Source organism: Microtus pennsylvanicus, chromosome 1 (genome assembly GCF_037038515.1).
Source record: "Microtus pennsylvanicus isolate mMicPen1 chromosome 1, mMicPen1.hap1, whole genome shotgun sequence".
NCBI classification, from domain to species: Eukaryota; Metazoa; Chordata; class Mammalia; order Rodentia; family Cricetidae; genus Microtus; species Microtus pennsylvanicus.
The window spans coordinates 71,481,994-71,492,500 of NC_134579.1; the positions used below are offsets into that span (position 1 = coordinate 71,481,994).

The following is a 10,507-nucleotide window of genomic DNA, read 5'->3' on the forward strand; positions in this document are numbered from 1 at the left end:
TTTAGTATTCCTCACCTACCTCTGTTCTGCCCTGCTCTGCTATAGGCTCAAAGCAATTTCTTTATTCACCAATGGTATTCACAGCATACAGAGAGGAATCCCACATCAAACTAAGAAACAAAAGAGTAACTATGTTATCAAGCATGGAGAAATTGAGCTGGTGTCAGCTAGAAGCTTTACTCCTACTGACTAGAATTCCTGGTGCTGGAAGGTATACTTTGTGTACTCTTTGTACTTTGCACAGTGCTGGAGAAGAAACGTAATCATGACTCTCTTACAGCTACAAACCCTGGGACCTAAAATAGCAACTTGCCTGCAAGATATACCCACTAGTGCAATTATGACACAGGTTAGGAGAAACTACCTCCTTCTTGGGTGATTCAAAGTCCTCCTCTTTGAGATGGAATGAACCCATACCCAACATGTTAGTAGTGCTAAGAACCTGAGACTACATAGGTCATGGACTCCAGGGCAAAATTATTACTATTATTCTGCTAAATTAACGTAGCAATAAAATGACTCCAAATGACATATTACTGTGCCCACAGATCAGAGTATTGCTCAGCCTTCATCAGAGAAGCTTATTTTAGCAGTAGATGGTGGTTAACACAGTAGCAAGTAAGAAACTTTGCAGCCTGTGCCTGTAGTGGTTTGAAAGCAAATGGATTTACACTATTAGCCCCCAAAGGATTAGCACTATCAAGAGGCATAGCCTTGTTGGACTTGCTGGAGGAGTATGTCACTGTGAAGGTGAGCTTTGAGGATTCATATGTAAAGACCAGGGACTTGCTCCCAGCCCCTACCCAGAGTTCCAAAGGAGAAATTCTTCCTAGGAGCAGGGAAAAGATGGACGATTTCTATAAAAACTTCACACATGACCTGAGGGTCACTTTCTTTTATTTTCATTCTAATTCTTTTATCCTGTCTAATTTCTTAGCTCCAATTATTCTACACTCTTATTTGTTTTACATTCTACATTCTTCTTCTTGTTCCTTCTACATTCGTTATCTTTTTTCTACATTCTCATTATCCTATCCTCTTGCCTTTGCGAAACCCCAAGCATATATGTATACACATTCATTAGCAACTTGTTAGTAATAAAAAAAACTATAGGGCAAGTTCTCAAGGACCAGTGTTCTTTGTAGATATGATAAGAGTCACACATGCCAAAGACTTGGTCAGCTTAATTGGTTATTGATAACAGTTGTAGGTTGTAAAAGTTCTGGCCTAAATCTTAAAGGGACAGCTATAGGTTACAAAGGGAGGAAACTAAACCATTGAGAGAGCTAAGAAGAAAGGCAAAATACACATGTACTATTTTACATTTCTTAAGTGTGATTAATAATATCCAGACATGGTTAGTCGATTAACAGCCTCCTATTATCACCTGAAACTAAGGACCTAAACAAAATCAATTAGTCTACTGATCCTTGCATCAAAAACTGGTACAAAGGGTTCATTGCTATTTTGAGTCAGAGGAGGGAGGTGCCAGTGAAGGAAGCTTAGGTCAACATAGGTGCTATTGATTTCTTGAAGGGCTATATAACAAGTCCTTCACTAACATTCTTGTTCGCCATAAGTCTTTGAATGACTTCTATCTAACAAGGCCAGGCACCTGCAATTCTATACAATGAGTAAAATTGGTGGAAGTTCTGTTTGTTATCTATCCACAAGGACACTTGTTTGGCCAAGTAGCTCTGTCAGTCTGGCTGTTGATAGAGAACAGGCTTCAATTTTTCTCACCATAATATGGGACAAAGACTGGACTATGAGAGCTTGTTCTATATTCCAGAAATAACATAGAGGTTATCTTCCTGACCATCCACAAATATATGTGCCCATAAGATTGAGATAGAATTGTGAGATTACCATTATACATTACATGAAGATGCATGGCAGTGGGGAGATATTGTAGCTGTTATTAAGGAAGGAATGCAGTTCTTAGGGAAGAAAAGAAGTGATACATGAGAGCAATACAGACAAGGAGCAACCGATCATTTACAGTCAGTGACCTCATGGCCTTTCCAGGTGGGTCTTCCCATCAAAAGCGCCATTCATTTGGTGGGTATACTAGTTATCACCTGCTGTATACTCTCAGGGCCCTCGACACTCATATATGCTCAAGCCACACCAGTTCTTAGTTCACTTTCTACTGCCTTTAAATGAAGATGCAGAATCCTCGGCTCCTTCTCTGGCACCATGTCTGCCAGCACCCCACCACACTTCCAGCCACCATGTTCCCTGCCATGATGATAATGGATTAAATCTCTGAAACTGTAAGCTGCCCCATCAATTAAATGTTCTCCTTTGTAAGAGTTGCTGTGGCCATGTTTTCTCTTCACAGCAATAGAAACCCTCAGACAAAGCCCCTAATAGGATGACTTTATCAAACTTAAGGCTCAGGGATCTACGTGGAATAGGAGGTGGAAAGACTGTAAGAGCCAGAGGTGATGGATAACTGCAAGGAAACAGCATTTTCCAGATTCAACAAGGCTCATGCATATTTGATCTCATGGGGACTGTGACTGCATACAGAAGGACTGGGTAAGTTCAAGCCAAATACGATTCTAGCGTGGAGAAGGGGAAGTGGACACCCCTCACCAAGAAGCTATTTGCAGCTGATGGTAGCTACTTAGAGAGGGAAATACGTTTCTTCAACAGAGTGACACTGGGTATGTTGACCACACTCTAGGACAGATCTCATGCTCAGGGGTAGTTAACAGACACAAAATGGACTCCATGGTTTTCTTTGCTGTTTTTGTTTGTTTGTTTGTTTGTTTGTTTTGAGCCTTTGAGGGGAAGATTGACTTTGTGTGTGTGTGCGTGCGTGCCCCTGCTTTTTCAAGAGCAAGAAAGAACATAAAGTAGGGAAGAGTTCGGGAATGGAAGCAATATACTCCATAAAATATTTTTAAATAATTTTTTAAAAGAAAGCTGGAGGGCATCTATAGTATTTCATCTAACAACATTGCTCTTTTATCATCAAAAATAAAATTTAAAAACCCAGATGAAAAGTCGCCAGAGACAGAAGTCATAGTCACAAGCTAGACAAAGAGCATTTGGGAGAACAGTAGGCTCTATATGTCACAATAGACCCATCAGATTAAACCATCTAGTGGTGTTATAGCTATTCTGGTTTGTGTGTATCATGTCAGTTCTACATGAGTAAAGATGTTTAAAAGGTTAAAGGAAAGAGAGCGAGAGAAACAAAAAGGTAGTTGGAGTCTGAGCAATTTGTACAGGGTATCATTTAGCACATAGAACCTGACCAATGTGGCCCAAAGTGGGGATCTCATTTCATTTCCAGCCAACACATTGTGATCAAGAAGCAATAAAAAGATGTATTTTATTAGCATTTCAACATATGATCATCTGTCTCCTCATTCCCACCACCTCTCATCTGGTGCAGGGACCACATCCCAATGGGGGACCCTGTATATGATTCTCAGAAGATGTATTTTATTAGCATTTCAACATATGATCATCTGTCTCCTCATTCCCACCACCTCTCATCTGGTGCAGGGACCACATCCCCATGGGGGGCCCTGTATGTGACTCTCAGGGTGGGAGGATCAGAGGGTTGGTCCCCTCTGCAGGCCCTGGGCACTCAGCAGAGCGCCCTTGCTCCCCAGGAAAAGGCAGCACCTCTAGTTTCTTCTCCTCAGGCTCCAAGTAGAGGAAGGAAACATCCACGGTGTCCCCCTGGGGATTCGTGGTTAGATCCAGCTGCACGGGGAAGGCTTCTACAGGACTCTTGGTGCCTTTTACGTCCTTGGTGTCTCTGGGCTTCTCATCATTCAGGTCAGGGAGGTGCTGGACAGATCCTCTTGGCGCAGTTACAGAGGGGGAGCTGGAGGGGTCTGTGTTTTTCTGATGAAGTTTCTTGGACTCCTGGCTAACAGCAGGGTTCTCACCTCCCGAGCCCCGTGCCTGAAATAACAATGCTTTTAAATGCAGAATTCTACAGAAATGCTCTGCCACATTCAGCACCAGGCAAAGCAATTTTTGCGACTGTGCACTTGTATCATGGTCTTGAATAGCCAAGACTCAAATTCCTTCTTGCCTGCCTCAAGTCTTCTGACTGCTGGGATGACAGACTTCTAAATGCTAACAGAACCCAGCTACAGCAGTGGTTCTCAACATTCCTAATGCTGCAACCCCTGAATACAGTTCTGCAGGTTGTGGTGACTCCCAACCATAAAATGACTTTTATTGCTACTTCATAACTGTAATTTTGTTACTGTTATGAATAATGCAAGTACCCGTGTTTGTCAATGGTTTTAGACCACCATTGTGAAAGGGTCATTCAACTCCCCCAAAGGGGTCTTGACCCACAGATTGAGAATTGCTGAGCTACAGGGCTGGGTCTCCTGCTGCAAAGTTTCAAAACAAAGCAAGGAGGGGCCAAGTGGAACCAAGGCCTGCAGAAATGGGTCAGCAGGCCTTGCCTTTTAGAGCAGTGGTTCAGAGGGCCTTAAAGATTTATTTAGTCCCAAGCAAGTTGCCTTTGCTCCCAGGAGTGGCTGCAGGTGGCCTCTTTTCTTGTTTGTTTGTGCCAGGCCTGATACAGTGCCCTCCATCCAAGTCCTCTCATCGATCCCTCTTAGGGGTCAGAACAGGCAAGCAATGAGGGTAGCAAGACCTAGACAGGTAGGTAGGTGCCAGTTTATAGGGGCAGAGCATGGATGAAACCCAGGCAGCCTGTCTGACTGGATCGGGCTACCCCTAATAAATACTTAGTATTGTGGAGAGGGATTGGACATTTTTTGTGGAAGTGAGTCTCCCTGAGATGAGAGAGGTCTCCCTGATACTGAATTTAGCACCTTGAAGACTGAAGCTCTGTAAGTTTGCAATTCCCTGATCCCGAGTGTTCTCCCTTATCCCACAGGACCACACGGTGACTAAGACAGCAGGATAACTTTCTCTCCTTTCCAGATGGGCTCAGATAGCCAGAGTAACGTGACCCTGGATCTTGGGAAAACAGAAAGGGGGTGGGGCACAGGCGCCTAGAGATGGATCATCTGATTTCTTTGAAAAACACATGGGGTTAGAATAATAGGGCTCAGTGAGGGAAAGGCATGCTCCTGCACATTCAGCGGCCCACGTTTGGGTCCCCAGAACCCACATAAAGGTGAACAAGAGAATAAACTGCACCAAGTTGTCCCCTGACTCTACATATGTGCCGTGGTACATGTGTTCATGCACTTATATTGTGCAACCACACAATAACAATAAGATTTAAAAAAGAGATAAATACCTTAGATTCGAAAAACTCACAATTCACAGAGACAATCTTTCCTTCGGGAGCTTTGATCAGAGAACCGTGGCAAAGACCGACGGGCTAAAAGAAAGAAATACGTCACGTGAGTATTAAAGTTACCGGTGAGCAGCGCTCTCGCTTTCTGCTTGTGTAGACACACAGCTGCTCCATGCTTTCTACTCCTGCCTATAGAGAGAGCATGCTCCAAGTGAGTTTCCTCTGAATTCTCGAAAAACAACCAACTCCAGCTTGCTTCTGGCAACGGGAACAATTTTAGGAAGTCCATTCTGTGTCTACACACTGCCCACTGCCTGGCCCTGGGTCTGCCCTTATACAGTGTTCACTGCCTGGCCCTGGGTCTGCCCTTACACAGCCTGGCCCTGAGTCTGCCCTTAGACAGCCTGGCCCTGGGTCTGCCCTTACAGAGCCTGGCCCTGAGTCTGCCCTTAGACAGCCTGGCCCTGGGTCTGCCCTTACACAGCCTGGCCCTGAGTCTGCCCTTAGACAGCCTGGCCCTGAGTCTGCCCTTAGACAGCCTGGCCCTGGGTCTGCCCTTACACAGCCTGGCCCTGGGTCTGCCCTTACACACTGCCCACTGCCTGGCCCTGGGTCTGCCCTTATACAGTGTTTACTGCCTGGCCCTGGGTCTGCCCTTACACAGCCTGGCCCTGAGTCTGCCCTTACACAGCCTGGCCCTGGGTCTGCCCTTATACAGTGTTTACTGCCTGGCCCTGGGTCTGCCCTTACACAGCCTGGCCCTGAGTCTGCCCTTACACAGCCTGGCCCTGGGTCTGCCCTTACAGAGCCTGGCCCTGGGTCTGCCCTTACACACTGCCCACTGCCTGACCCTGGGTCTGCCCTTGTTTCAGTTAGGAAGGTTGGTTTCTTCTGTACAGCAGCCCTTGTTGTTTTCTGAATGAAGTTTCGTTGTCTTCTGAGGCAAAACCACTCTCAGCTCCTTACCTTTCTGTCTATTTAAAAGTAAAATTACTTTTCCAAAATTGTTACTGGAATGAATTATTATTTAGAACTACATAAATAAAATGAAACATGACCTGTAACTCCATGAATGGTTCTCATTACCTACAATCCTTTGATCCTTTTCTTCCAATTCTTTCCCTGTGCATATGGATTTTCTTTTAAAGCACTAAGATCATATTGAATATGATATTTAGAACTATTTTACCACTAAACAATATATAGTAAAAATATTATATGGCATTGGATAGTCTTCTATTTTTCTTTGTTGTTATTTGTTTCGACGATTATCTTTATAATGGCTAGGGCTAGCTAGTATTTCTTTCTATTTAATACAGTGTCTTGTCAAACAACTAGATTGAATCTATTTTTTAACAAATATTGAAACTATCTTTTCATATATCTCTAGTCTCTTCCTTAAAGTAAATCCTTCTGTGGTGGTGTGAATGAAAATGTCTCTTGTGGGCTCATATTTGAATGCTTGGTCCCCAGTTGGTGGAACTGTTTGAGAAGGATTAGAAGGTGTGGCTTTGTTGGAGGAGGTGTGTCACCATTTCCACTTCTCTCTGCCTCCTACCTGTGGATCAAGATGTAAGCTCTCAGCTACTGCGCCAGCAAAATGCTTACCTCCTCGTTACCCTGTTCCCCGCCATGACAGCCATGGATGTTAATCCTCTGAAATTGTAAACCCCAAATAAATTCTACCTTCTATACATTTCCTCAGTTATGGTGTCTTATTACAGCAATTGCAACGTAACCAAGACACCCTCGAAGAATTATTCTAAGGTCACAGTGTGGGAACATTTTCAAGGAAAAGTGAACTCTTGCAATAAAATGGTGCCTCAAATTCCAAAGAAGAACTCTTACGCATATTCACATAAAATTTACCAAAATACATCTGAGCAGGTTGTCCGAACATACTCTATATCCTTCTCTGGGTCACATGAAGGAAAGATCAAAAATTCGTCAAGGTGAAAAATCATTAATGCAGCACTGTACCCCAGCTTTCCTTTCTGCTCTTCATCCCCACGGCTCAGAGAACATTCTAGAGAAACTGCAGATGCTTGTGGCAAGAACAGCTGGTTACTCCACTGCACCGCAGTGGAGGGGACCGCAGTGCCTGCACTTTGGTGTCAACCCACGCTGGCTAGTCTGATGGAGTTAATCGTTTCAGGTTCGTTTTAAAACAAATCTCTCTACCCACACCCCTCTTTTCAGGCTTCATGTTTCCCTTTGTATGCACTCTCTAAATGAACAAAGCTATTGAGACAGAAGTCAGATTCACAGTTTCCAGGGCCTTCCAAGGGCAGCAATGGGGACTGACTTAAAGGAGATGGGGTTTCTTCTGAGAGCTAATAAAATTATTTAAAAATTATGAAGGGGCTATGGTGGCACAGGTCTGTGAATATACTACAAAATGGAATTATCTACCTTACAAGGGTAAATCTACGGTGCATGAACCTCATCTTAATAGAGAACTCAAGAGAGCTTTACCCAGTTGTGCTCCAAGACACCACACTGATTTACATTTCCAGTATATTTCTGATAGTTTTGGGGTGCCTCCTCACTTAGTCTTTCCTTTGTGAAGAGTGGTCCAAAGAACGGAACATGGAACACCATGCCGTATTTCATGTCCTCTTGTGACTTCCTTCTTTCTTTCCTTCCTTCCTTCCTTCCTTCCTTCCTTCCTCCCTCCCTCCCTCCCTCCCTCTCTCCCTCCCTCCCTCCCTCCCTTCCTTTCTTCCTTCCTTCCTTTCTTCCCCTTTTCTTTCCTTCCTTCCTCCCTCCTTCCTTCCCTCCCTTCCTTCTTTCCTTCCTCCTTCCTTTCTTTCTTTTGCAATTGTATTACACTGATGATGAAAATCACTCTTAGAATCAAATAAATCCCATCAGCCCAGTTTCTAATGACCTGAGGGTTGGGGAAGCACCCCATGCCCTGTGACGCCTCCAGGGTAATCTGTGACCGATCTGTGAGCACAAACAGATTATACAGACCACCGAGAGCACAGTTGGGAGCACTTACCTCAGAGTCAGAGGGCTGGAGCGAACAACTGGCCTGGGATTCAGTACATGGTGACTCTTTGATCAAATAATCCACAAAGTAAGAAGGGCCGACCACCCACTGCCATGAAAGAAGAGTTAAGACATTACAAACCTTACCCCAGAAAAATAACGAATGTTTGGCAAATGTTCTTCTATAGAACACACAAACCAAGGCACTGTAATACATAAACCCACTGCTCCTAAAAGTCCCCACGGACACCAAACCATATCAGCAATTCTGTGATTTAGAGAACATACGTCAGTGCCTGTTATGGATGTAGAAGGTGTCCTAAACATTTTCTCCAGTTAGCTTATTTTCTTTTTGTCTTACATTTATATATTTATTTATATAAGAGAAATAACACAATTGAAATATAAATGAGCCTCCTAGTCCATAACTCATAAAAGTTGTCTTGCTAAAAATGGTCCATAATCAGTCAGAACTCAGTGCACTCATATCCTCCCCCCCCTTCATGAGACCATGAATCTGTTCTTCTTGCTTTGTTGGAAAAATAGAACCAAGTCACCTGATACTCGTAGAACTTCTGAGGAGAAACAGAAGCTGTGCCATGAATGGTGCACAGCAGATCTATTAGATGTGGGGCTGGAGAGAGAGGATGTCAGGGTCTAAGCAGACAGGAGGCCTACACGGTCTCCTCTTGACCTAAGACCTGCAGCTACAGTCCGTGTAGCTGATCTGGGCATTTGAGTTTTACCTGGCTAGTAACCCTGGTGACTTTGACGACTGAGTACTGTTTTGAGGGGTTCTCACTGTTGAATTTTGCAAGTGACTCTGTGGCAGCTTCCATAACGTCGGAGTTCGACAAGCCAATGGGGCCCGGGCAGTCAGGACACATGGTATTAATCTCACTTCGAGAAACTATTGATGAGAACAGTTTTTTAAACAGTATTAATTTTCAGTCCTAATAAGAGTCATAACCACACAACTCTGCCATAAGCAAAGACTGAACTAAAGCGATAATACCCAAAGACTGAACTAAAGCGATAATACCCAGGGTTGTTGGCAAGGCTGCAGAGAGAAAGACATTTTTCTGAGAAAGCGTTTAGTTGGCAGTATGATTGTTAGTGGTCGTAGTACTTTTTCTTTTTCTCTGCCTACCTGCCTGTCTACCTGCCTCCCTCCCTTCCTCTTTCCTTTCCTCTCTCCCACTTCCCTTCCGCTCTTCCTTTTTGAAACAAGGTCTCCTGTATCCCAGGTTGTCCTGTGTAATCAAAGGGGCCCTTTACCTCCTGATCTTCTTGCCGGGGGCAAGGCTTGCAGACATGGGCCCTCCTGCTTGACTTCTATGGTGCTAGGATCAAAGCAGGGCTTCATGCAAGCTCAACCAACCCTCTACCACCTGAGCTAATGCCTGGGCTCTGCACATTATTACTTTTGTAATCAAAAATACATCCAAGTGAGATACTCTTCAGCTCTAATGGACTCGTTCGTTATTGGGATTTTGTTCAGAAGCACACAGGACTTGCCCAAACAACAGTCTGTGGGCTGCATAGAGTCAGAGAGAGCAATGGATGTGGCCCAACACAAAATTTTAAATATACTTAAAACATCATGAAATTTTTTTTTGCAACTCAGTTACACAGTGCTTAGGTTCTTTGTGCATGACAACATTGTATTTCAGTGCCAAAACAGTGAACACTTCAGTTTCCTCCCTAATTCAATGCCCTTCCTGAGGGCTGCTCCTGTAGACAGGGGCTTTTGAAAGGTTGGTGTTTCATTATTGCCATGACTTATTTCTCTGTGGTCCATAACACCAAGAATAAAATCTAACACATCAGTAGATGATGTCATGATGGCGGGAACATACCACCTTTGGTTAGAAAACGCAAGTGAGTCAGAAAATTAACACCACCAGGAGGCTACAGAAAATGGCGACACCATCGGCACAGTTACAGGCTCTTTGGGAGGCGCTGGAGATGGCAGATGGGCGCTCATCAAGCCAGAGCATTCGCCTTGAAGTATTTTCAGAGGAACTCCACTGTCTTAATTAACAGACATTTGGGGATGGAGGAAGACATTGGGAGAGCCGGGTCCACAGCTTGCCACTGGTGCCTCATCCCCTTTGAGTTACTCCAGACTGGTCCTGCGTTCACACTATAAGCTGAGGCTTGTGCAGTGTTTGCTCTGGTGCTTCCTCACTCCAAGGAAGCAGCAGCAGCATTTGGTCATCTGGAGCTTGTTAGAAAGTCAGGCTCTCGGGCCCT

At 44.3% G+C, this 10,507-nt stretch overlaps 1 protein-coding gene across 2 annotated transcripts in view; it reads right to left on the minus strand.

Annotated features, from left to right (window-relative positions):
- Positions 1-3,321: 3,321 nt before the first annotated feature.
- The window catches only part of Fetub (fetuin B), a 13,420-nt gene continuing 6,234 nt past the window's right edge, over positions 3,322-10,507 (minus strand). For both annotated transcript variants that reach the window (XM_075968031.1, XM_075968025.1), the window contains 4 exons: positions 8,998-9,161; positions 8,262-8,360; positions 5,258-5,341; positions 3,322-3,930 (listed from right to left, as the gene is read on the minus strand). In XM_075968031.1, coding sequence (XP_075824146.1) covers positions 3,559-3,930; positions 5,258-5,341; positions 8,262-8,360; positions 8,998-9,161 — 719 coding nt within the window. In that variant the 3' untranslated portion in view covers positions 3,322-3,558. The remainder of the gene's footprint in view (positions 3,931-5,257; positions 5,342-8,261; positions 8,361-8,997; positions 9,162-10,507) is intronic.